This window comes from Gadus chalcogrammus, chromosome 20 (assembly GCF_026213295.1).
Source record: "Gadus chalcogrammus isolate NIFS_2021 chromosome 20, NIFS_Gcha_1.0, whole genome shotgun sequence".
NCBI classification, from domain to species: domain Eukaryota; kingdom Metazoa; phylum Chordata; class Actinopteri; order Gadiformes; family Gadidae; genus Gadus; species Gadus chalcogrammus.
The window spans coordinates 6520289-6546443 of NC_079431.1; the positions used below are offsets into that span (position 1 = coordinate 6520289).

Genomic DNA, 26155 nt, shown 5'->3' on the forward strand with positions numbered 1-26155 from the left:
CTCCTTGAGCCTTGAGACCACAGCTGAATGTGGGGAGGAGAGAGGGACACACAGGAGCAACGATGGCAGCGCGAGCTGTACGATCACCTGGGTGAAGCGCTTATTAAGCCAAGAGATAATTCTACACAGAATTATGAGAGAGTGTCTCTGTCTTGAGTGGAATCAGTGATGGAGCTACAGATACAGTGTTATGACGCAGTGTGTTTCCTTCACTAGGAGGGCTGGAACGATCTATTTGACAATGTCCCATTGCAGCCTAATTCTGAAACATTAAGTCCAACACTTTTCTACTTGCATTAATGTTCAGTTGACAAAAATTGGCCTTGTGCGTGTGTGTGCGTTTGGGCACGCACACGCACACACACACACACACACACACACACACACACACACACACACACACACACACACACACACACACACACACACACACACACACACACACACACACACACACACACACACACACAGTAGATTGACTTTTTGTATCATCACACAACTCATCCAGCACATTGTAAGATTAGAAAGAATAGCTCATGGCAACATTTACTGTACTGTACCCTGACATTTCGAGATCTTTGGCGCCAGAGCTGGCATGGAGGAAAAAATCTATATTCAGTCCCTCTCTTCTTGAGAACGATGGAGGGCCTTTTGGCTAAGAGTTCCTATATCTGTAAATACACCCCTCCTGTGGTAGTCAATGTGTATCAGTCTTCCAAATGTACTGCAAATCACGGAATGTACCGATTTTTGTATTAATAATATTGTTATTATTGTACATGCTTTTATATTGTTTTTTGAATAAAATCGTACTGAATATTAATAATAATAAGCATTTTGCATTCTTGACATGCCTTCCTGTACGGAGAATAAGTTAATATAATTTAAACAGTGTGTCCTTCTTACACCCAACACATTCCTAGTGATATCTAAAACGACGTCACCATCCAGGAGCCATGAACACCGGCTTGGTAAACATCCACGTAATAGAGGAATAATAATGGTAAATATAGCTGCCAGCAGCATGAGGGGTCCAAGCAGAATATGACTCCATAAACTAATTTTGGTGGACGAACATAATTGATTAGGTGGCTACATGATGACCGTCTCAGTAATTTCACTTACAATGAAAGCTATTGGCAAATGGTTATCACAATGAAAATACATTGAAGTTGCTTTCTAAGGGCTGAAATAGACTTGCTGCTAACAACGCGGATCAGGGCTGCCATGCGTATTCTGCGATCGCTTGGTGAGTTGATCGTGCCAACGTCGCAAGGTAACGCGACGCGTCCGCAAGCAGAATTTACCAGAGTAGCGACAGCAACAAGATAGATCTTCGTCCGACACACGGCCTTCAGCACTTTCAACAAGTTTCACATCAAAAATAAAGGATAGACTGAGATATGATCACACTCGCTATGGTTTTAATGCCCCCCTAGAGGTCAAATGTCAAAATGTTTGGGCATCATCAGGATAGAGTCATAAGACTATGAGCCAAGTTCTGTTCGGATACATGAAAACCTTGCAGAGATATGAGCTCACTTCCTGTTTGACGTCCCCCTGAGGTTAAGGGTCAACCAGTTGTTTGGGTGATCCCAGGATGATGTCATGAGTCTATGTCCCAGTTTGGCTATGATATAATTAAAGAGTTGCAGAGAAATGGGCTTACTTCCTGTTTGGGAGGCTTTGCCGTCAAGTTTGATTGGCTGTCGAAAAAGCCTTTTTTGCACATTTATTCAGCTTGGGCTGAAGATCATATATGGTATTTTTCATGAAGATTGGACCGAGTTTGTGGCCTGTGGATATGTACTATTGATTTTGACAACTTTAAACATGGCGGCAAAATTCTGATGTTTCCATGAGAAATAATTTATTAGCTATATGGGTTGGTCTGACAGTATCACCAGGCATTGACAATAAGTTTGAAATATACTCATTTGAAGAGAGAGGAGTTAAAACACATCTTCAATAATTACAGAGACCCCTAGAGGTCAAAGGTCACCAATTTGTGTCCCGGTGATGATATCATGGGGTCTATGTACCAAATTTGGTTATGATATGTCATCTGTAGATCATCTGTGCCAAGTTTCGAGAAGATTGGACAACATTTTTGATAGATGCATTTTGAAGGTTTTTGATAAAAACCAAGATAACGGAAAATCCATCATGGCGCAAAACGACAACAAAGGGTGAGTTGATGTTGGCTTGGCCCAAGGTTTCCATTGATACCTTGTTTTTGAAAATGGGATGAATGGGTCAAAAGCTATAAACATGAATGCATGTCCAGCTTTGACCTGTTGGTGGCACTAGAGCTCTTGAGCTAGCGACCCCGGAATTGCTGTGAGGGATTATGGGGACTGTCCTGAATCAGTGTGCAGAATTGCTCAACACTTTACCAAGGCGTTCTATGGGCTGAAATAGACTCCCATGGCAGGAAAATAATAATAGGAAAACATAGAATAACAAAGGTTGTCTCGCAGCTTCGCTGCTTGACCCCCAAATAATAGGAAAACATGGAATAACATCCCCAAGGATGGGTGGGTGATTTCCGGCATTCAGCTGTTATTGAGTGGGGGGTCCTGGGACCGGGATACCAACCTGGACGAAGAAGGCGCCCTCTAGTGCCTGCTTCAGGTCATCGTGGCTGCTCAGCAGAGCCAGTTGATCAGAGGAGCTCAGCTCGCCTCTCAACATGCTGGCTTCCTCTAGCTCCCCCAGCTGCTTCCTGTTACAGACACAGACACAGACACACACACACACACACACACACACACACACACACACACACACACACACACACACACACACACACACACACAGTGTGAGTGCTGTGATTTCATGCCTGACCTGACAGCCGTTCCTGAGTACTCTTAGGCAGAGCATATTCTGTAAAGTCTTGCCCCATTTGAAATTGTGTTTTAATTGGTCACACCTTGAAGCTCAGACTACACTACTGGTGGGATCAGGAGAGACTGAATGTAAAGACTCACTTCCCAGCTTGTAAAACAGAACTCACAGCCGAATGCCACCCTCTGCTGGTTATACTGGCCTTTGCAGTTGATGTGATGTGGCTGCATTGGTTATATATTGGTTATGACTGAGTGACTTAAGTGGAGGCTATGTATAGGTGTTTCTATGTTATAAATCAAACAAGTGAGGGACTTACAGGTAGACACGCTTTAAGATGGGAGTAACCTTTTGGTATCCACTTAGAATACACTGTGAATGACTATCCTGTACTATTGATTTAAATATTCAAAATCAAAGACGACATCTAAGCAACGAAACATTCAAACAAACCTGTCTGATAGTCTGTCTTAGTGTGTCGCATGTTTAACACCCATAACTGTAAACCCCTGATTCAGCACAGAACAAGTTTTTCTATGTACAACTTGCTGAATCGTGCCTGGCATGGTCCTTGATCCTATAATTCCAGTGTGTGAGTGTGAGTGTGAGTGTGTGTGTGTGTGTGTGTGTGTGTGTGTGTGTGTGTGGGGGGGGGGGGGTTTGGTTGGCCTTGGTGTGTTGTTCTTCAACTTTTTGTTTGTTTGAAGCAGGAAGGGGGAAATGGGGGAGTTGTTAATGCACTACTAGGTAGTTGAACCTTCATGTCAACTAGAAGGGGTCACCCACCTGATCTCTGTGACGGCCTTGGCAGCCAAGCCTGGCTGGTTGTCATAGATGCGGACTCTGTAGCCTCCGCTGGCGAACACCATCGCCCAAGACCGGCCAATCAGACCACTGACACACACACAAAATAGATATTGCATCAAACATATAGAATACAATACAAATTAGCAGAATGTTCGAAGGGGAGAATGCACAGTTGCACACTCACACACACACACACACACACACACACACACACACACACACACACACACACACACACACACACACACACACACACACACACACACACACACACACACACACACACACACACACACACACACACACACACAATAATGTAACACGGGGTAGTGTCATCTGAAATACAACCTCCGTTATCTTTCCAACCATTCAAATGACCCCCCCCAAACGTCATTAACACCAGTACGATGTGAATAGGAATAATGACAATTAAAGGAGTAAATGCATGACATTAAAGTAATGTCAAACAACATAAGTGACTTAACAGCAAAACAATAACACATTTGTAATGAACGAATTATATGCTGCTCACCTTCCAATGACCGTAATGGTTTTCCCGCTAGAGCTCATTTTAGGACTTTACCTTACGTAAATACCCCTGCTATTTAGACTTGTTAACGGTATAGTTTAATAACACAAACTATAAAGTCTCCACCCCCAAGTCACGTTGTATGTAGCGGATGTACACTACGGCAACTTGATATGACCAAAAGTGTGTAACAAAACAAAACATACCACATCACACTTTTTAATTCTCATGATTTATGGAATAGATACATTCTCAAAGACATTACTGTTTTTCAATGCTCTGCACAGTATATTAGAAAAATATTACATATAAGTAAACCCTTACATGACGTTAATTTTGGCAGTTTATTAAACCTATAGGGTATGTCTTACCCTATAAGTTTAATGTATAGGGTATGTTTGAACCTGTAGGTTTAATAAATTGTCAAATGTAACAAACACTTACATTTTTTTAAATAAACTCAAATTAAGAGCAATAAATAAGTAAAAACAATTATGTTTATGAAACTACGTCTACGAGTATCTTAGCAACGAACGGACCAATTAGCTAAGTGTAAAGTGTTGCTTGACACGCTTCCAACCAATCAGAATCAAAAAGAAACGATGTCCCGCCTATTCCGCATTGCATTGTGGGAGGGTTGCGGACAGATTTTACATGCTCAGGAGCTTGCTCCTTGTTTCATGTTTATCTTAATTACATTTTAGTTTAACAACCTTTATCTGTTTGGAATGATGGAAAACGTGCATCTCGTCGAAGACGAGGATGATATTTATTCGGGATACAACGACTATAACGCCACATTTGACTCCGAGGTCTGTCCTAAATCATAGACACTAGTATGGATGTGTGCTAACGTTACTTAGGTATAAGATTAAATGTATTCAATGCCATGCGTAGGAGTGCTTATATACATTAGCTTGAGTTCATATTTATAGCTAGGCAATTGACATGGTTTTGCTTGTAAGTGAGATTAATTGCATGTGTATTTGATTAGGACAACCCTAAAGCGTATTTTCGATGTGTTTGACTTTATATAAAACACATATGCATAGGTACATATAGATGACTGCTTGTTGTTAAATGGTTTTGCTTGGTACTAGTGACGTGTGATATGTTTTGAAGGAGCTTGATAATGATGAAGGATTCCAGCAAGCTGTGAGAACCAGCCATGGAAGAAGGCCTCCTGTAAGATCATTACAAAGCAATTACTCTCAATATGATATAATGGCTTATCAATATTTAATATTCTGAATTCTCTATTATACCAAAGTGATCTATTGATCGCATTTAAAATTAAATCACTTAAGGAATACTACCCCATACATACATAACATACAAATTTATGTGTGTGTGTGTGTGTGTGTGTGTGTGTGTGTGTGTGTGTGTGTGTGTGTGTGTGTGTGTGTGTGTGTGTGTGTGTGTGTGCGCGCGTGTGTGGGCGTGTGTGTGTGCGTGTGTAGATGTTTTTTGCCCATTATCATTGCAACAAATCAAATGTAGTTACACATTTTTTTTATTTCCCAGATGACAGCCAAGTTTCCTGGCACTGCTATTGGTGGACGTCCCATTGGCACTTCCTTTGGAGTGAGTGGAACCCTAACCTTAGCCCTAACCAACACCCAGCTGACTTTGGAGCTAGTATTACCCTAACCTTCCGCTCAGTACTCATGACTTCTATGCTGTGATTGAGAGGAGAGTTTAAGATGACGTGCACAGTGTCCTCGTCCATGTGCTGTTCTCAGGTAGACGGCAGGGAGGTCAGGGAGAGCAGGCTGTTGAAGGTGAGATTAGACAAGCACCTGAGAGTGGAAAGAACTGTGGAAGTACAGTCTGAGTGTAGCAGTGATGCTAAGGGGATCACAGGACTGTGTATCTCAGCCTCATTCGACTCTTAATGGATCCGGCGGCCTCACTTGAAGGTTTAATCTGATTCACATTTATTAATCCCGGGGGCAATTGGTGCTGTTATCATTGCTCAGCTCAAGATAATAGAACAAAGACAATATAATTTACTTAAAATAAGTTTTAAGTTAACATATAAAACACAAAAAGTACAAAAAAATATACTATTTCAGTACAAAAATAGTAAATGGACAAACAATTTAAATACATATACAAATGTACATCAAGTTTGCACACAAAATATACATAGCTGTAGTTACATCTTGAGGTTGAATCTTAAAAGTAAATCTGAATCTCTGTTCAGGCCAGGATTCCGTTGGCTTCTTCTCTGGGCAGGCCTGTGACCGGAGCCATTCAGGTGAGAGAAACATTGACATGCACAGGACGAAGAGAGGACAGAAGACTCTGATCGGAGGTGGATGAATCACAACACTTCTGATTGGAGTAAAATTCACATCTGAAAAGACAGGGTGATATTGTAGCCAATAGCCATATCCAACTGCAGATACATAATAATGCCTACCTGGGCATATATTGAATTCATTTAGGTTGTGTATAGTAAATATTATCTGTAGGCTATATATAAACAGTATAGGCTGTATATATGATTTATACATTATGGTGTGTGTGTTTACATATATTATACAAAGTTGTGTATATTTAATATACATAATATGAAGTTGTATATATTAAGTGGTGTATTTATTGCAGGATGGAGCTGCCAGACCAATGACAGCGGTGCGAGCTGCAGGCTACACCTCAGCCCTGACCAGAGGTACCTGGTCACAGTACCCTGGACAACAGCACAGCCAGAGTTTTAACAAAAAGCTTATAATTCAACTGTTATTTGTATTTAATGTCATCCAAAATATGGATATTTTAACCCTAATGTTCTCTCTCTTATTTTATGGCTATGTTTATGTTTTGATTTTGGTTTTATTTAACCAAATATGGTAGTAATATCCATTATTTGGACATTTCTTCTTTCGTTTCTCTCTGGCGTATGGTGTTTGATCTTATTTTAGCTTGGTCTATCTCAGCTTAGTTTATCGGATTTATTTGAGATTATTTTAGCTAAACTGAGTTTTTCTTTGCTATCTTTGCTTATCATTCATTCATCATGATACTGACCTACCTCAACCCTCCTTTTCAGGAACAACCTTTGACCCCCTCGGTCAGTCAAAAGGCCCCGCCCCTCCCTTGGAGGCCCGCAATGATGACACGTGAGTGGACCTTCGGCTGCCAAAACTACATATTATAATAAACAGCACATTAGGAACTGCCGCTTATATTGATGACGGATATTTAATTCATACATATATTTCTGTTGCTACTTTTAAACATAAGAGAGTACTGCGTTATACACATGATGGGAAAGAATTCTGGTCTGCAACATCAATCCACGGAGATGATGACGGTTTATGAAGCAACGACCCGTACCATTTCAGAATAAAAGGGGGGTTTGTATGAGTTTCACAGCGGTCTGTTCCCCATTGGCTCTACTAGGTATTGTGCTCTTCTGTGCTCTCTTTGGACCTCCCATATTTTGTTGCGGCTAGTGAACTGTGTTCTCTGGGACTTCCAGACCCGAGGAGAAGATCAAGATCCTGGAGAAGAGAGTGAACGAGCTGATTGCCGAAAGCTGCATCGCACACAGCCAGGGCTCCCTGCAGCTGGTCAGTATAGGAGACTTGCCTAGTCCCATATCTAGTCGACTAGGGGCAATCCTTTAGGAAGCATGTACACTGGACCAAAAGAAGCACACACAGTGGATTTAGAGGACCATGTGTAGTGGGCCTAGTGAACCATGTTTAGTGGACTACTGCTGCAGGGTCAGCTCTTTAGGAAGCCTGGCAATTGGACAAGGTTCCATACTTAAGGGACCACAGTAATGAAATCAAGCATTTAATGACCTCAAGGGAAACACAATAAAACTGGTTAGCTAGTCCAGTTTCTTAGTCAATCAGTTTAAGGCTGGAGTGTTAATAGGAAATATGGCCTTGAAAGGTTTGTTTGTGTCCCTGTGTGGGTGTCCAGGCCCTTGAGAAGGCCAAGGAGGCAGGCAGGAAGGAGCGGGCGCTGGTGAGACAGAGAGAACAGTCCGGAAACGCCGACCACATCAACCCTGACCTCACCTACGCTGTAAGCAACCAGATCTTTCGTCCTCACGACATTACCCATACTAAAGTCCTGACCCAAAACAGTACTTTGTCCCTGACATCAAAGCACGACCACAGCAAAAATACATTTTCCATGTCAAACATTTCTCAAAGTTCACCATCTAAGGTTTAAGTGCCAGTCCTATTTTCTGCTGTTTCTTAGCCCCTCTGGCTCTGTTCGGAGCCTGTTTGGAGGACCCACTACTTCAAGGAATGGCGCCAAACAGGGTGGAAGGGGGTATAGAAAGAATTCTTATCCTCTCCCACACACGCAGACTGACGGACTGCTTCTGTTTGCTGTTCGTATCCCCTCTAGGTGTTGTTTAACCTCGCCAACCAATATGCAAATAATGACATGTACCCGGAGGCTCTGAACACCTACCAGGTGATCGTGAAGAACAAGATGTTCACCAATGCAGGTGAGAGTCCATGCTGACACAGTACAGCCAACCGCCACCTGGCTCTCTGTAGTGACACAGTCAGACAAATAACGTTGGGATTAGGCTCCATGTGGCATCAAGAGACAGTGTGTGACACTATAGTTTAGGTCAATCAGAAACAGAGGTGCAATAATCTGTGACAAGCTCTTGTAATACTAGGTATGTACTGGTGTCTAGCATTGCTACTATCTACTTGTCTCTATTAGTATTACTTGCTGGTCTCTAGTAATATAAGGTATCTATTGATCGCTAGTATCGCCAGGTATCTACTGGTTTCTAGTTAGACCTGTATCGACTGGTCTCTAGTAATACCTGGTATCTACTGGTCTTGAGGAATACCAGCTATCTCCTAGTTTCCCGTAAGTTTTCTAGTCTGACCTTATGACCGGTTCCCTGTGCTCCCCACGCCTACCAGGGAGGCTGAAGGTGAACATGGCCAACATCTACTTCAAGCAGAAGAACTACCCCAAGGCCATCAAGTTCTACCGCATGGCCCTGGACCAGATCTCCAACGCCCACAAGGAGACGCGGATCAAGATCCTGCAGAACATCGGCGTGGTCTTTGTCCGCATGGGCCAGTACTCGGACGCCGTCACCTCCTTCGAGCACATCATGAGCGAGAGCCCCAACGTGCGCACCGGCTTCAACCTGATCCTGTGCTACTACGCCACGGGGGACCGCGACCGCATGAAGAAGGCCTTCCAGAAGCTCATCGCCGTGCCGCTGGGCATCGGAGAGGAGGACAAGTACATCCCCACCAACGTGAGCCGCCAGCCTGCTCTCCCAGCTGGTCAAGAACTTGCCTCGCTACGGGGACCCCCCTGTTTAACCATCAGGTGTGATGTTGATTAGCCGTTAGAATGGGTCCACCCTGTTTGGGACAACACAAGTGGCGGTGTCAATCTGGTGGTAAAATAGGGGCCCTTTAAAGAGTGGCTAGACTAGAATAGACTACTTTTATGACTTTGCTGTCATCTAGAGGTTAAATTCTCTCTCTCTCTCTCTCTCGCGCGCTCTCGTTCTCTTTCTCACACTCGTAGGATGACACTCACGCCAATCTGGTCACCGAAGCGATCAAAAACGACAAGCTCCACCAGATGGAGAGGGAGAGGTAAAACACACTTCACTGCGACGCACGCACACACTTCTCTAAAGCGCCACAAACCCTCCCACCCCCTCTCTTACCCATCACTGCAAAATCCCACTGTTCCCCCACTTCCTCTTCGGCCCTCCATCACAGGAAGTCTCTGGCGGAGAAGTTCATCATGACGTCAGCCAAGCTCATCGCACCGGCCATCGAGAGCTCCTTTGCCGCGGGATTCGACTGGTTGGTTGTTCCGCCCACCGCCACCAGATGGGGCTCAGATAATTACATTCAATTGATCTTTGGATCTATTGAGATTAGCAATGGTTGAGGAATACAATTGAATGGTCAATATGCCGGCTAGTTACTTGTTAAAATGTGGTGGTGGTGAGGGTTATTTCTAATGGTTAACGGGGATCGACTCCCAGCTCAAAGGGTGTATGCCTCCTACCTGTAGAAATCCTTGAGCAAGATGTCGAACCCCTATGGGCTCCTTTCACATTTTTCTGTATTGTCTTTTTGGATTAAAGCTAAAATGACATGAAATAATGGCTGTTATCTTGAGATTAAAGACCACTTGCAAATTAGTTATTGTCGTGTTCGGTAGGTGTGTGGACATGGTGAAGAGTTCCCAGTATGTGGAGCTGGCAAATGATTTGGAGATCAACAAAGCCATCACCTACCTCCGACAGAAGGACTTCAAACAGGTGAGGGCTTCTGTGCACGAGCACCACAAGCTTACAGAGCGAGCATGCTCCAGAGCAGCCTCTAGAGCAGTGTTTCTTAAAGGTGACGTATTATATCGCCACGTGTGAGTGTGATTAGCCGTTACCAGCCGTATTGAAAATCTCCCTCTTCTGACATCACAAGTGGGCGTTTCCACCTAGATGTGTGCTGGATAGATCAGTCTACCAGCCTACCCAGTGGACTGTTGCAAACGGTGCTCATCTATCCGTCATGCATATAGGTGGGACACGCCAACTTGAGATGTCAGAAGAGGCTGAATTTCAAAACGGCTTATAACGGCTCATAACACTCACAACTCGTGGTATTATGTGTCACCTTTAAACGCATGGGTCAGGGCCCAAAATGGGTGGGGATCACGTAGGAGGTGGGTCGCGACATGACAACGTACAGAACCCAACCACTGCAAACAATGAAAGGATCACCGATTCCAGGGTACTCTAGAGTTTCTGAGTTTGCGGCGGTTGGGTCCCATGATGTGATGTTCTCTAAAGCACCTTTGCTCCAGAGGTTAAAATACATTTATTTTGATCTTGGCACAATTTGGCTATTTCCTCCGAAGGTCAGGTACATTCTCATTATTTGTGTTATTATTTTCTGGGCAGCAGGTGTCAATTTCATAATCAGAAGTTATCCCTTGATTGGCCAACTCCTTGAAACTCTCCCACCTCTCACTCACTCCATTCTTTAATATCTCTCTCTTTCTCTGTTTTATTGTCTCTCTCCATCTGCATGGCTCAGGTTGAGGTATGTGTGTCTTCGGTTTCTTTTGTTTGTGTGTGTGTGTGTGTGTTGTGTTGTGTGTCTTTTGTTTTTATGCACACTCTGCATGTTAACCCTAGCATCCCCCCTTAGCATCGCTAACGCTGTACTTCCTGTGTGTGTTGAACTATAGCTGTAGACTACCAAATAACATAAAATATAACAATAAAAGGAAGTGTCTGCTAAATAACGCAACCTCCCTGGAGTGAAGTTCCACAGATATCCACCAGGTCGTGCTCCTGGGTCACAGGGCGCAATTGAATGACAGTATAATTGTATTATCCTGCTAACGATTATAAGTGTGATCTTTTTTTTGACTGAAAAAAAAAATCGATAGTAAACCTTCTAAGAAAACCAAAGGAAAGGCATGTCACTGTGTCGACATGCATGATAGGAAGCAGATGGGGGCGCTGAGACAGGCCCTGCCTTCATCCACTTACTGAAGCATCTGCAGTGTTTTATGAGGACATTGTTTCATTGAGTTGTCCATTGACGTAGGAAATGGACCGGACGGGGCACACCAACATAACATTTTCATTTGTTTCAATGACACACACTCACCGAGCACATCGTTTTGACTGGTAGGGAAACATTTCTGTGTTGGCTATTCAGAAGCAGGACAATTTGAAACATAAGGAATCTATATAAAAAAAAAGTGTTTCGGTAAAATTCATATTTCCTACACTGACAAGCTAACCAATAAGGTGAAACACTGTGCGTAATAGATAACCCCCCAGACCTCCCCTGGCTTCAGGTAATACACACTGACATGGAAACCCTGGGGTTAAAGGTCAGGCTGAGGTTGCACCCTGACGGGCGTCTCTGTTTCTTTTTCCAGGCGGTCGAGTCGCTAAAGATGTTTGAAAAGAAGGACAGCCGGGTGAAGAGCGCCGCCGCCACCAACCTCTCCTTCCTCTACTTTCTGGTGAATAACGGTAGTGTGGTGCCATGCTCATCACCACCACTAGGGGAGCACTGCGTTTGTTTAAACCCAAACAAACAGCTTTTTAATCTGAATTAAAAGTCCAAGTTTGCCTGAATCCATGATTATATTTTAAGTACCTTAAGATTATTTAGTCCTATGTCTTATATATACATTAAAAAATCTGCAATATATAAATTCCTTATTTATCTTTCAACGTTTCGATTTATAACACTCCTCCAAAGCCCAGCCATTCCTCCGCCCCATCTAACCTTTGACCTCTGGGCGGGGACCTTCCAGGAGAAGGACTACGAGCAGGCGGACCGCTACGCCGACCTGGCCATGAGCGCGGACCGCTACAACCCCGCGGCCCTCATCAACAAGGGCAACACCTGCTTCGTGAGGCAGGACTACGACAAGGCGGAGGAGTTCTACCGGGAGGCCCTGAGGAACGACTCCTCGTGCACCGAGGCCCTCTACAACCTGGGTGAGCTCCCGCAGCCCGGGGACGTGTGGTCACCACTGGAGACACAGCCCGTACACTGGGCAGAAGGGCTCGCACAGAGTGGGGGAGTTTCTATTGTTTATTGGTCAGCAATGGGAAGTGTGGTTATTAGTAGGTCACCGAACGAGTCCATGGCCATAACTTGGTTTGGGATAGCATGATTGACAGGTGTTTGTCGATGGACGTTTTTATTGGACGTTATTATTTGCAACCCACAGAAGACGATTCACATTGCGTGTACAACAATCAACAAATTGTTGGTATTTGTGCTTCGTAAAATGATATCCCCCATGGCTAGTTCACAATCCATAAATACACATCTTTAAGTTATAAAATGTGTGATTTTGTTTTTGTGAATCATCTTCTGTGGGTTACACGTATTAGAGTCCAATAAAAACGTCCATCTTTGCGGGCGCCCCCCTGGCCAGGTCTGACCTATAAGAGGCTGAACCGACTGGAGGAGGCCCTCGATGGGTTCCTGAAGCTCCACGCCATCCTGAGGAACAGCTCCCAGGTCATGTTCCAGCTGGCCCACCTGTATCCTTGTGTCTTATTGGGTGGTTGTCATTGCGTGTGTATTATTGTCTTATAGGGTTAGGGTTAGTGTGTGCTTTGTGTGTTTGTCCTTGAGATTGTTTATCTGTGTGTTTTATTATTCTGTTATAGTGTGTGTGTATGTTATATTGTGTTAGTTCTTGAGTGTGTGTTTGTGTGTGTGTGTTATTGGTTTTTATTACACGGGTCTACTCAATGCCGTGGAACGCTCCGATCACTTGCATGGGCTCTTCATAACTTCCGTCTGTGAATTATATTTGAATTGTGAATTGTCAAAAGACACACCATGTGAAGTTATTTTTTCGTTTTGGCAGTAAGCCGTGTAATAAGCGGGCTAATGTATAGAACGTCGCCGGTCATTATCGAAAATAAGCCAATTCTGTCGGGGGCCCTTATTTTCCTGATAATGACCGGCGTTGTACACATTATCCCTTACATAGTGAGTGTGTACATTATTGTGTGTTGGTCCTTGAGACCGTATTTGTGTGTGTGTGTGTGTATTATTGTGTAACAGAGTCTGTGTGTGTTGGTCCTTGAGACTATGTATTTTGTGTGTGTGTGTATTATTGTGTAACAGAGTCTGTGTGTTGGTCCTTGAGACTATGTATTTTGTGTGTGTGTGTATTATTGTATGTTACTGGTTACTAGTCCTTGACCCCCCCCCCCCCCCCCCCCAGCTATGAGCTCCTGGACGACCCCCAGCAGGCCATGGATTGGCTGATGCAGCTGATCAGCGTGACCCCCACTGACCCCCAGGTGCTGGCCAAGCTGGGGGGGCTCCATGACTTAGAGGGAGACAAGCCCCAGGCCCTGCAGTACTACTCAGAGGTACACACACCCGCTGGGGTCTGGGTGGGACTGCTCTGGTCTGGGTAACGCTGGTCTGGGTTAGACTGGTCTAGTCTTGGTTAGACTGGACTGCTCTGGTCTGGGTAATACTGGTCTTGGTTAGACTGGTCTAGTCTTGGTTTGACTGGTCTAGTCTTGGTTAGACTGGTCTGGGTTAGATGGTCTAGTCTTGGTTAGACTGGTCTGGTCTGGGTTGGACTGCTCTGGTCTGGGTAACACTGGTCTTGGTTAGACTGGTCTGGTCTGGGTTGGACTGCTCTGGTCTGGGTAACACTGGTCTGGGTTAGACTGGTCTAGTCTTGGTTAGACTGGTCTGGTCTGGGTTAGACTGGTCTGGTCTGGGTTAGACTGGTCTGGTTTGGGTTAGACTTGTCTTAGGTTAGACTGGTCTATTCTGCGTTAGACTGGTCTGGTTTGGGTTTGACTGGTCTGGTCTGAGTTAGTCTGGTCTGGTCTGAACTGGTCCTGGTCTGTTCTGATTTTGATTTGGTCTATGGTTTGGTCCGGCCTGGACCTACTGTGAAAGTATGTGGCATTTCAAGGGTATATAATGGTAAACATAAGTTACACAGTAAATATTTAGCATTGTACCAAATGTAGCCGTTTTAATACTCTATATGCATTGTAACAAAGTTGTCCTTTGGCACTTTATCTTGAGTATATTTCATTCCTGGTGAATGTATCCGGGGTGCGTTCTGTTCTCGATGCTAATTGGGGCAGCCTTCCACTTCTGATGTCATGATCGTTGTCTAGCTCTGTTCTGGTGTGGAAACTTGGATATTACATAACTGGACCCAGATGAGTCTAAGATGTCCTCTGTGTCTGTCCAGTCCTTCAGACACTTCCCGTCCAACATGGCGGTGATTGAGTGGCTCGGGGCGTACTACATCGAGACCCAGTTCTGTGAGAAGGCCATCCAGTACTTTGAGAGAGCGATGCTCATCCAGTGAGTAACTGTTTACTGCACACTGGGTCACCACGGCAACTGCACCGTCTGTTTACTACACAATGGTAACCATGGTAACTAAACTGCCTGTTCACTACACACTGGTAACCATGGTTACTACCACTGTCTCTTCAGTGCCCACTGGTAAGCAGCATGATAGCCACACTGTGTTCACAACCCAATGGTAACCATGGTTACCACACTGTTCACTACCATGTACACTCCCTAGTGCAGTAAGCATATACCATTCTGTGTCGTTGTGTGTTCTCTCAGGCCGACCCAGGTCAAGTGGCAGCTGATGGTGGCTAGCTGTTACAGGAGAAGTGGTCAGTCTGTTTGCATAAGTATTAGCAGCATGTCAAGTATTAGCATGTCAAGTATTAGCAGCATGTAATGTACTGTACTAGCATGTAAAGTATAAGAAGCATGTACAAGTAGAGTGTAAAGTATTGGTAAATAAAGTATGACAGAGTCTGTAATATTGTGAGTGTTTTTCTTCACAGGCAACTACCAACAGGCCCTGGAGACTTACAAGGACATCCACCGCAAGTTCCCAGAAAACATAGAATGTAATCACACCGCAACACTAGAAACACACCTGCTACACCTTTAATAATGCAATAATGTATATCAAAGCTAAATGTGGATAGTATTGTGTGTATCCAGGTCTTCAGGCTGTGTACTGACGGTGTGTGTATTCACGTGTGTATTGATCTGTGTATCCAGGTCTACAGGTTGTGTACTGACGGTGTGTGTATTCATGTGTGTATTGATCTGTGTATCCAGGTCTACAGGTTGTGTACTGACGGTGTGTGTATTCATGTGTTTATTGATCTGTGTATCCAGGTCTACAGGTTGTGTACTGATGGTGTGTGTATTCACGTGTGTGTATGGATGTGTGTATCCAGGTCTTCAGGCTGTGTACTGACGGTGTGTGTATTAATGTGTGTGTGGATGTGTGTATCCAGGTCTTCAGGCTGTGTAGTGACGGTGTGTGTATTCATGCGTGTATGGATGTGTGTATCCAGGTCTTCAGGCTGTGTACTGATGGTGTGCGTATTCATGTGTGTATCCAGGTCTCCGGTTCCTGGTCAGGCTGTGTACTGACATGGGGATGAAGGAGGTTCAGGAGTACGCCACCAAGATGAAGAAAGTAGAGAAAATGAAGGAGATCAGAGAACAGGTACAACACACACACACACACACACACAGACACACACACACACACACACACACACACACACACACACACACACACACACACACACACACACACACACACACACACACACGACAAATGACTGTTATCCACACAAACTAATGTAATCTATTTTTAATTCTTCCTCCCTCCAGAGGGTGAGGTCGGGGAGGGAGGGCAGTGCCAGAGCGCGCCGGGAGGGGCGAGAGGGGAGCGCAGGCAGTGGTAAGTAACCACGACGCCGGCCAATAAACCGCCAGGAAACACTTGCATGTGACCTAGAAGGGCCAACAGTGTGCTATTGTCATTGTAATATATACAGTATGTGTGTTGTCAATTACTTCCTCTCACATCTGCAGCAGAAACATTGTCCTCTTCTATTTCTCTGTTTCTTCCTATTCTATGCTCCCTGCTTCCTGTTTCCTGTGTTTGGTTGTGATGGTGGACAGGCCACGCCCCCTCGCCTGTTCTCACTCCTCCAAAGAAGGAGAGAGAACTCTCTGGTACCTCACTGCTTTATCTCTTACTGTCTCTGGCTCTATATCTCTCACTCTCTTTCACTCTCTCCCTCTCTTACTGTCTCCCTGTACGTCTTGGCTGCTCTGTCTTTTATCTTTTTCTGCACGTATCTCCATTCAGTTCGAAAGGCTTCATTGCCATGGAAATGGAATAACATCTGAAATTGTAAATATAAGTTGTCCAATAAGACTAAATGAAGTGTAAACATTGAGATAGGGTGGTCAGGTTTTTCCTCTCTCCCTATAGTAGTATGATGATGTACTGTAGTACTGCGTGGTTAGATATATAGATGCATATGATCTCACACACGACCAATCAAATGAAGGCTTGATGTATTTGATTCTTTTTTTCCCATGATGCTACAGGAGTGGATGTGAAACCAGGTGAGAGATGCGCTAAATTGATCAGATGGATGATTGATCAAACTCATTGATAACTCGGCTGACTAAACAGATAACTGACTGGGTTTTGTGTTTGCAGGGTACAATATAAATGCATTTCTATATCCCGGCATGAACATAACTCTCTCTCTCTCTCTCCCTCTCTCTCACTTTTCTGTCAATGTTTGCACTAGTCACTGTATTGAAACAGGAGAGCGAGATGGGAGAAAGTAAGATACCCTGAAAGGGAGGGGGAGAGAGAGGGTAATATTGTAGGCCAGAGCGGCTGGTGTGAGATATCTGAGAATACTTTGAGCTCTGCCGAGATTTTTCTCCAAAGCCTGTGAAGTCTGTATCGGTGACCTGGAATCGGCCTCTATTTATCACTCCCTTCTCCATCCCTTCATCAATTCTTCATCCCCCCCCCCTCCTTCCACCCATACCCATCTCTCTGTCTGTCCATCCATCCATCCAGGCTCTCTGTGTAGAAATGTAAAAAGATGGAGAGATGGGGAGGGAAATACAGGGAGAGGGGAAAAGAGAGTTTTGGAGATGGAAGGATTGAGGGAGGGAGGGAGACAGAGGTGGAGAGATAGACGGTCGTAAAGGGAGGAGGGATTTAAGTAGTGAGAGGAAGACAGAGATAGGGAGAAGGAGACTTAAGGAAGAGAGATGGAGGAGGTAGAGAGAGGAAGAGGAAGGTAGAGAGGGAGATGTTTGTAGAGAGAGGTTAACAGAGGTAGAAAAAGGTGTGGCGATGAAGTGAGATAGGTGTAATATTATCACAGTTCCATGTGCAGACAGAACCCTGAACAGCAGACAGAACCTTTAAATGAGTTACAGCATCCTGTAGACCCCACTAATCTACACTACAGCAATAACAATACCTCCAATGCATCCATTATCAATTCCTATCCCCGATATCCACAGTATCAGCGCTCAGTGTTGTGGAAAGTATCATCAGCTGAATGAGGCAATAAAGCCACGCATCTGTTCAGCATTACACACACACACACACACACACACACACACACACACACACACACACACACACACACACACACACACACACACACACACACACACACACACACACACACACACTGATAAGAAGTTGTGCTGCTCCTGTTGGGCTGCTGCTTGCTGAGTTTCTTTGGCGACCAGGGGTATTATGGTGTGTCTGGGCTGAAGCTCCGCCCCTAGAACGTCCCCAGAACATACTGAACCCAATGGGTCATTACACACGATACTGATACAGAGAGGACACTGGTTGGTGCAGCTTTAAACACTAACACTAACTCTTCCTGCTGTTCACTCATTATCACTTAATAATAATTGTATCACTCTGTCTGTCCAGACAGTGGAAACAGTAGCCAGGGCAACAGTTCCCGTGGTGACCGTCTGAGCACCAAGCTGAAGTCCCTTCCTGGTTCCAACGAACCCTACGAGTCCAGCGGCCAGAGAGATCTAGGTAGAGGGACTATTGGTCATTAAATGAACAGTAAAGTAATAATAAATGAACAGTACTAAAAGTAACAGTGAAACAGTGAAGAAAATCGATATACTGGTAACATTACAGTACAATAACAGTTACATAATAGTAGCGCAAATAGAGAACATAATAGTGCCAACAGTGATCACTGATTTGTCTCTCTCTCTGTGTCGCCCCCTGGTGGCTCCAGACGCCTCCTACGTGGACCCGCTGGGCCCTCAGACGGAGAGACCGAAGACGGCCGCTAAGAAGCGGGGGGATGAGAGCGACTTCGCGGACGAAGAGCTAGGAGATGACCTACTACCCGAGTGACGGCGTGTTGTGTGTTCTATTTTTTTATATTTATTATAACGTCTGCTCTCATTCAAAAAAATAAATAAATAGCTAGACTTTATATAACTGATCTGAACCGCCATGTTTGTTGGACGTTTATTTTACAAACACGTTTTGACAAGGCCATTTGTTTATATATAGAGTAGGCTAACTTCTTATATATAGCCCAGACATTATGGACTACTCGCAGAGATTACGTTTCGTTTCCAACTGTTCTTTTTTTGTGCAACAACTCCAGCCTCACTTCCTTCAGACACAGAGCAATTCCTGCAGGACTGTGAGACACACGTGGGTGTTGAGGGGTTCCGCTGTTTGTTTTTCCACCTTATGGCCGTCAGGATTTCCGTCTTCTGGGAATCTGGTGGAACCTCAGCAGAAGGTTTCCAACTTAAATCCAACCAGACTCACGGACGCAGTGGGTCTCTTATAGATATACGCTCTCATCTTTCCATTACCCTTCCTCGTTCGCCCTGACGCACATGTATAGCCCATAAATCTAGAAATATTTTGATTAAACATTTTTTTAAATAATAACCGCTGTATCTCTGTTTTCCTATTTCTTTCCTATTTATTATTGCTGTGACTAGACGTTTGTTTCCAGCCGAAATCTGAACGGAACATATCCGAGCCTCTCTTGGCTGCTGCATACCTCCACATCTTGTTCCGATGATGGGGAGGAGGAGGGAGCGGGGAAGAGAGGAGGAGGACAGACCGACAGCGGTGCGCGCGGAGCCAAGTCTCTCCGTCTCGTGTGTGGGCTACATCTTCTCTGTCCTCGCTCACGCGACGCGTCGTGGGTTTGTTCTTTATTTAGCGAGGTGCAGTTTCCTTCACGGTCGGGTCTCGAGTGTCGCGGTTACGGTTCGATTTTAGATTCCGTGAGGAAAAGCGTGCGAAAAACCGCTCCGTTGCGCAATTGGACACAAACTTATAGCCTACTCTTCCACATTGGAACTACGGGAATTGTTTAATATCCTATATTTAGTAAAGTTGTAAAGTAGTGTGTGTTGTTGTTGGAGCTCTCCGTCACTCACCGGGGTAGACTACGGTGAACGGACACCGGGTCTCCATGTGGTGGTTGAAACGGCGCGCGACGCTGCTCCGGCTGGGCGTGCTCGTGCTGCTCCTCTACCTGCTCCAGGTCGCGGCGGCGGACGTGACGCGCGCGGGGCGCGTGAAAAAGAAGAAGCCTGTGCTTGTGGCGTCCTCGCGGACCCGCCGGTGTCTGGACCTCCAGGAGGAGATCCTCGAGCAGATGCTCGGTCGCCTGTCGGTGGGGGTCCTCCAGGCTTTTCACCAAACACTGCAGATCGCGCCCAGCGAACGGCACAACCTCACCTGCCCCGCGGCCGGCCGCCTACTCCAAAGTGACTCCAAGACCCGCGTGCCGGTCAACCTGCTCAGCCTATCTCCCTGGGCCTACCGGTAGGACTACTAAGATACTTGTTCTGTCATTTATCGGACGCTTTGGTCCTAAGTTATAGTGAGTTCAGAGACATGTCATCAAGGAGCAGGGTTGACAGATGAGTCGGGTCATTAAGGATCAGCTATGGGTTGCACGGTGCAGAGACGGGTCATTAAGGATCAGCTATGGGTTGGAGAGTGCAGAGACGGGTCATTAAGGATCAGCTATGGGTTGTTGGACAGTGCAGGGACAGGTCATTAAGGATCAGCTATGGGTTGGACAGTGGAGAGACGGGTCATTAAGGAGCAGCTATTACTTGGAGGACAGTGGAGACACTGGCCATTAGGAGTAGGTACATGGGTTAGGACTTATACTTATATGTCTAGGAAGCATTAGGAATTCCACACAGTCGGCAAGATTTTGGCACTGACACCGATATGAGCATTGCAATGTATATAGATTTGGCGGAAAATGTATAACAAACACGTGCGTAAAAACTGCTTTTATGTGTAGTCGTAGTCCCATAGGCCTACTTAATTTTCCTTGTTTTCTGTTACTCCTTTGCAAATTTCATTGCCATCAATGGCTTCTATTATTTTGTGATAAGCCATTATTTTGTGTAACAAATAGCCTACTTTTTCTGCTGCTCATATTTTTTTAGCATCTCCCACGACCCCTTGAGGTACCCGCGCTTCATCCCCGAGGCCTACTGCCTGTGCACGGGCTGTCTGACGGGACCGGGTGGCAAGGAGAGCGTGCGGCACCGCAGCACGCCCGTCTACACGCCCTCCGTCATTCTGCGACGCACGGGTGCGTGCGTCGCGGGCCGCCACTCCTACGTGGAGAGCTATGTGTCCTTGGCCGTTGGGTGCACGTGCGTCCCGCTGCTCGCCGAGGACCGAGAGGCGCAGAGCGGGAACCAGAGTTTGGACAGAGTTGCTCCTAAACATGGAGGAGAGACTGGAGTGACTAACGATAACAAGATTGTATATAAAACCACCACTGGAGGGCTGGTATAAAACCATAGTGGGAAACGCCTGCGTTATTCAAACTAATCTCAAAAATACTACGAGGAGATTTGTTGGAATAAAAAGCAGCAGACAAGTGGTCCTCATGGATAAACATAAATAGTAACTAAGCTTGGCCTGACGGCTAATAAGTAATATGATTATTGATTGCTCTTTGAATCTTGGATCGTATTTTTAGGAAGAGAGAAAATACATAAATTGACACACCACAACATTCGATGCAGGCCATACATGACAACTATATATCGATTATAGATATATAAGCCTATAATATATTACAAACACACCAGTCGACAAAAGGTTACAGTTGATGTCTGTCACCATGCTTTAAGTATTGTATATACAGTACTTCTCAACACATAAACAGATGCTACTAGGTTACTATACAACAGAACTGCAGTAAATTATTAAGCAGGAGGGAAATCGCCTCACAGAGCTACCCTCAGTCACAACAGCCCAGACCCTCAATATAGAGGCACGAATGAATGAAGCTATCCGATACCTTTCTACGATGTCAATTACTAATAGCCAAGAGATTCTTCACACTGAATATTATGAATCGGACAGTGATGAGTCAGATACCTCAATGAGACTTTTATTAAAATCACTTTATTCAATCAATATTGTGTCAGAAGATCTTTTAGTGTCTTTCAGTCTGTTGGTTGTTCTGTGTGGCAACCTTCGGTAAGTTACAGTCCTAGGAAGGGGAGCGACCAGCCTCCCTGGTGGAACGCAGAGACTCTGATCACCGATTGATTCAGAAACGAGAGAACTTTCCATTCTGGTCTTCATTTCTTTCGTGGGTCAAGGTGCAGTCCGCGCAGGTAACTTTTCAGCCTTCGACGGTCGACGATCGCTCGGGTTTCAGGGTGTCACGCTCCCCCAAACCAATCGGGGGCTATACCGTCAGAAACCGCCTGACCCAGGAAAGGATAGAGTGAGGACAGAGGCTGACCCCCCCCCCCCTGGCTCAGCACGAGAGGAGGCGGGAGTCGTAGCTGGTGAAGCAGCGGAACTCGTTGGCCAGGTTCTTGTTGTGTTTGGGGAGGAAGCCGCACCTCCTCAGGCCCAGAAGCTCCTCGGCGTGCTCCTCCATGATGGCTCCTGCAGGAGCGAGGACAAGGGAGGGGAGGAAGGGAGAGGCGAGGTGTGATGGGAGAGATGGAGGATGGAGGAGGGGAAAGTGGTGGTGCGAGGAGAGATGGACGACGGTAGGGGGACGCAGAAGAGAGGAGGTGAGAAAATTGAGAGGGAAAGGAGAGGAGGAGTAGGATAGAACGAGACATGAGCAGAGGGAGTTGTAGTTTAATTAATAAGAGCAAGAAACACGGTCCACACTGTCTGATGCAACTAATAGTATCCCCACTCACTCATACTGTATATATTTGCTGTATGAAGGCATGTCTGTGGCGTGTTAAGGCTCATGGCCTCCAGGCTGGACGGGTCTCACCTGTGCAGAGCAGCACCTTTCCCTTGCTCAGGTACTTCACCGTCTGGGTGATCTTCGAGAGACACTCGAGGGCGAGGTAGGGGGGGTCCACCAGCACAATGTCGAAGGCCCCCTGCAGGGCCGCGGGCAGCGCCAGCGGATGGTTGTAGTCGTAGAAGAGGAAGTCATCGCCGTAGGCGGCGAAGCGCCGGTCGTACTCTAGCAACACGGCCGAGATCCGGTCAGAACCCTCGACGACTCCCTGCTTCAGCTTCTGGTACACACTGGGGGCGCTCACGCACGCTATCCTGACACACACGCACGCGCGCACACACACACACACACACAGATTTAGGATTACATTGCATACTGGACCGATTTCAAAAATGATTGTCCCTTCGACTGAAAATGATCAGAAACTAGGTTAAAAAAATCCACTTGTTCTGATTTAATTCAATCCTCCCCCTTAACCCGACCCTAAAACAATCAATACAGTTCCCTAATCAAATGTAATAATAATTATAGATAACAATGTTAAAAGGACTCACCTCCCACCATCTCCCGCCTCTTGGATCACCTCCTCAGCCAACCGGGTGGCAGTTACATCGTCATACCAGAACTGACTCATACCCTGAAAACACACACACGCACACGCACACGCACACGCACACGCACACGCACACGCACACACACACACACACGCAAGTAGTCCTTGTCATTCACATTCCTCCTTTGATTTTAACGATGTATTGTAGCTTCTATGTCAGAGCTCTATAAATATTTATATTTGACTTCACCCCCATGACAAGGTGTCCGTACCAAGGAGGGCGTGTTAGCCCTGTGTCTGTGTGTACTGTGTTTGTTTTCGTGTGTTCCTACCCAGTCCTCTCCTACTGCTCCCACAGAGAATTTGTCTGCAGAGGCAGCAGTGGGGGCGTCGGGGTGGGATGTCTCGTTGTAGAACTCCTGCAGTGCAGCCAGCGTGTCCGCAGACAGCCGCGGCACGTCATCATCGCTGTCACTCATCTCCTGAAAGCAAGTGACCAGACTGAAGCAGAGCTCAAACATCCACCATCAGGAGTCAACTTTATGTACACTCTTTGTTAGATGATTTATCCACAGCGTCTTTAAATACTTTGAGACATTTCTTAGCAAAATTTTACAAATATGGTAAGGTTACACGTTGAGCTAAACAGGAGATTGAACCCCTTAACCAGTGCTATGGCAGTGTTAATGCTATGCCTGCCAATGTTAATTTTAGGCAGACTCAGACCCTAATGAGAAGGTGACATGCATTCAGTGTGAGTGTTCAACCCCCCCCCCCACCCCATCTGACAATCATTTCACTAACAATAAATACATAATTTTTCTAGAAATTGTTTTTTAATTTGTATTTAAAGCAAAGACTATATCATATTGACCAAACAGTGAAAGATCAAGTAATAGCAGATATAATTAAGGTAAAAAAACATTGTTTCAGTGTCTAACCACATTGGGACAGTCCACCATATCATCAAGCAATGAAAAATGCATCATAAAATACAGATATTGTCAAATCTGCAAAAATCTGTGCCAGAAGCAGGTAAGCAATAGAAATCTGAGCAAAAACAACCTTTTAAATGTTCAGTAAGGCAATAAGGGAGTGTAGGAGTCATATTTTCTGAAAGCTATACAAGTGTGGCTTACATGATGGCAGGAAAGAAACCATGACTTATTCTTAAAAATTAAGGAGAACCTCAAAGATCCGAGTGGCAAATGGCCCACAGTACCTTGGTCAGAAAACATGACATGAAAGTTTTTGTCTTCATACAAAGCATCACCTTACTTTGCAGGCCCAACACAGGGCATCAACCATGCATCCAAATCCCAAAAGAAAAAAAATAGGTTTACAGTCTGTTACTTCAATCTTGGAGTTGCAGCAATCCAAATCAAACCATGTTCAGAATGTTATGTGTGTATGCGCTGAGATTTGGGAAATGCTATGAAGTGAAGTGCATGCACTTTGATAGAGCTAAAACTGATTGGCCACTTGATCATTCTCTCGCCTTGTGGCTTAGAACCTCTCAGCAGATAATTCCTTCTTCTTTATGAGAATGAAGAATGTCGACCCACACCATCGAAATATTTGTAAGTCACAGTAATAATGAACAATTTGTCCTAAGAAGGTCAAAACATTCCGCAATCTAATTTGGCTAACGTATCAATTTGCTTGCGGATATAATCGGCGTTATCAAATGCACAAAACACTTCTCCTTTGGTTTTATTTGCATAATAACGATGTTTAAGGTTCATAACACCACTTACTGTACCAGTTTGTATCATGACTTTATGGAAGATATTGAATATTAATCCTGCTGCTATAAATCCCTGTAAATGTTCGTCCCATGCTTCAGCGCCCGTAAAAAAAAAAGTCTCAAATCACCTTGGAAGGATCCCTATGCCAGGCAGTGTGTATGCCTTGCTCTACCAGTTGAGCCCCTTAACTATGGCAACCAGTTGAACTAGAATGGTAGGCTGCGAGGTCTTCAATCTTCTGGTATGCGAGACTATCAATTAGGTTAAGATTTAAAACATCTATAAAACATATCAAAGCACTACGTGCCAGTTTAGGTCGTTTATTACAGCTGAAGATTACTTATTTTCATACGTTTTCAATACGAGGTATTTGACGGACTCAATGTCGATTTATAGCAATGTCAGTGGACAGAGATCAATGATAGATGGATCCATACTTTAAGTAAAAATGTAAGTTTTTAACCTAAGGCCAGGTTTCTGGGGTCTTTAAAGACAGGAGGTGTGTTTATTATGTTATCCGGTCTCAAATGTCAAACCCAACCACTGGTCAATGTGTCGATCCCATAATAACGAACCTTTTGTTCAGTTGAAACCTAGTAATTGGATAATAACACATCTGCCGCATCCAAACAATCACAACACGTGAATCGGCGCGCACTGATGACGTAGAGAGAGAAGACTACGGCTTCCACAGAGGGTCAAAATTAGCTCCTTTTCTTTTACATCAGTTTTCCGATAACCAAAACCACTGCTGTAGTGTAGTAAAACGTGTTCATTTATGTGTAATTGGATTAACAATAGACGGGACCATAACGATTGATTAACATCATCATTAGTTAAAAGTATGAGTGAGCTCTTTATTGGTCAGACATTGGCAAATCCCAGGTTGAAATCATGAACGTGTAAGAACAAGTTTAAAAAGATTTGACTGGAAGTGAGCGTTCAAAAATGGTCATTGTGCCTTCTTTGAAAGCGCTCCGAAGAATTGTCCAAAAACGTAAAAAACGCATTTTTCCTCGCGTCCA

General features: G+C 44.9%; 4 protein-coding genes across 15 annotated transcripts in view; 2 read left to right on the forward strand and 2 right to left on the reverse strand.

Annotated features, from left to right (window-relative positions):
- The window catches only part of cryl1 (crystallin, lambda 1), a 33137-nt gene extending 28800 nt beyond the window's left edge, over window positions 1-4337 (reverse strand). Inside the window, exons 1-3 of the mRNA XM_056579168.1 lie at window positions 4187-4337; window positions 3634-3741; window positions 2599-2725 (exon numbers count right to left, since the gene is read on the reverse strand). Coding sequence (XP_056435143.1) covers window positions 2599-2725; window positions 3634-3741; window positions 4187-4224 — 273 coding nt within the window. The 5' untranslated portion in view covers window positions 4225-4337. The remainder of the gene's footprint in view (window positions 1-2598; window positions 2726-3633; window positions 3742-4186) is intronic.
- Window positions 4338-4803: 466 nt separating this feature from the next.
- Window positions 4804-19509, forward strand: ift88 (intraflagellar transport 88 homolog). Of its 3 annotated transcripts, XM_056579914.1 has the most exons (26): window positions 4818-4995; window positions 5306-5368; window positions 5708-5767; window positions 6390-6443; window positions 6797-6860; window positions 7239-7308; window positions 7671-7761; window positions 8123-8227; window positions 8561-8663; window positions 9100-9446; window positions 9725-9795; window positions 9925-10011; window positions 10376-10475; window positions 12113-12199; window positions 12497-12683; window positions 13130-13238; window positions 13934-14084; window positions 14936-15051; window positions 15325-15377; window positions 15555-15620; window positions 16128-16234; window positions 16405-16474; window positions 16699-16752; window positions 17134-17151; window positions 18506-18619; window positions 18831-19507. In XM_056579914.1, exons 1-26 carry the CDS (start codon window positions 4912-4914, stop codon window positions 18950-18952), a joined length of 2553 nt encoding a protein of 850 aa, XP_056435889.1. In that variant the 5' UTR covers window positions 4818-4911; the 3' UTR covers window positions 18953-19507. The 3 variants fall into 3 exon arrangements, with proteins under 3 accessions (XP_056435890.1, XP_056435891.1, XP_056435889.1); XM_056579915.1 differs by lacking the exon at window positions 16699-16752 and having other exon boundaries at window positions 4804-4995; window positions 18831-19509; XM_056579916.1 differs by lacking the exons at window positions 16699-16752; window positions 17134-17151 and having other exon boundaries at window positions 4804-4995; window positions 18831-19508.
- A 133-nt stretch (window positions 19510-19642) lies between these two features.
- Window positions 19643-22168, forward strand: il17d (interleukin 17d). Its single transcript, XM_056579917.1, has 2 exons — window positions 19643-20398; window positions 21040-22168. The coding sequence occupies exons 1-2, from the start codon at window positions 20043-20045 to the stop codon at window positions 21395-21397; spliced, it is 714 nt and encodes a 237-aa protein (XP_056435892.1). The 5' UTR covers window positions 19643-20042; the 3' UTR covers window positions 21398-22168.
- eef1akmt1 (EEF1A lysine methyltransferase 1) lies at window positions 21963-25800 on the reverse strand. Of its 10 annotated transcripts, none has more exons than XM_056579926.1 (6): window positions 25706-25800; window positions 25258-25381; window positions 23715-23864; window positions 23384-23466; window positions 22857-23143; window positions 21963-22510 (listed from the first exon to the last, which is right to left on the reverse strand). In XM_056579926.1, exons 3-6 carry the CDS (start codon window positions 23859-23861, stop codon window positions 22377-22379), a joined length of 651 nt encoding a protein of 216 aa, XP_056435901.1. In that variant the 5' UTR covers window positions 23862-23864; window positions 25258-25381; window positions 25706-25800; the 3' UTR covers window positions 21963-22376. The 10 variants fall into 10 exon arrangements, with proteins under 10 accessions (XP_056435901.1, XP_056435902.1, XP_056435899.1 ...); XM_056579927.1 differs by having other exon boundaries at window positions 25258-25368; window positions 25594-25776; XM_056579924.1 differs by having other exon boundaries at window positions 25594-25776.
- Between the last annotated feature and the right edge of the window lie 355 nt (window positions 25801-26155).

Bases quoted from the DNA above. Each gene is read 5' to 3' on its own strand.
- ift88 (XM_056579914.1), top strand. From the start codon at position 4,912: ATGATGGAAAACGTGCATCTCGTCGAAGACGAGGATGATATTTATTCG. The intron at 5,768-6,389 runs GTGAGTGGAACC...ATCTCTGTTCAG, and splicing joins CCATTGGCACTTCCTTTGGA to GCCAGGATTCCGTTGGCTTC. The intron at 15,378-15,554 runs GTCAGTCTGTTT...TTTTCTTCACAG, and splicing joins TAGCTGTTACAGGAGAAGTG to GCAACTACCAACAGGCCCTG.
- il17d (XM_056579917.1), top strand. From the start codon at position 20,043: ATGTGGTGGTTGAAACGGCGCGCGACGCTGCTCCGGCTGGGCGTGCTC. The intron at 20,399-21,039 runs GTAGGACTACTA...ATATTTTTTTAG, and splicing joins CTATCTCCCTGGGCCTACCG to CATCTCCCACGACCCCTTGA.
- eef1akmt1 (XM_056579918.1), bottom strand. The intron at 23,467-23,714 runs GTAGGAACACAC...GTGTGTTTTCAG, and splicing joins GAGCAGTAGGAGAGGACTGG to GGTATGAGTCAGTTCTGGTA. The intron at 23,144-23,383 runs GTGAGTCCTTTT...CGTGTGTGTCAG, and splicing joins GAGGCGGGAGATGGTGGGAG to GATAGCGTGCGTGAGCGCCC.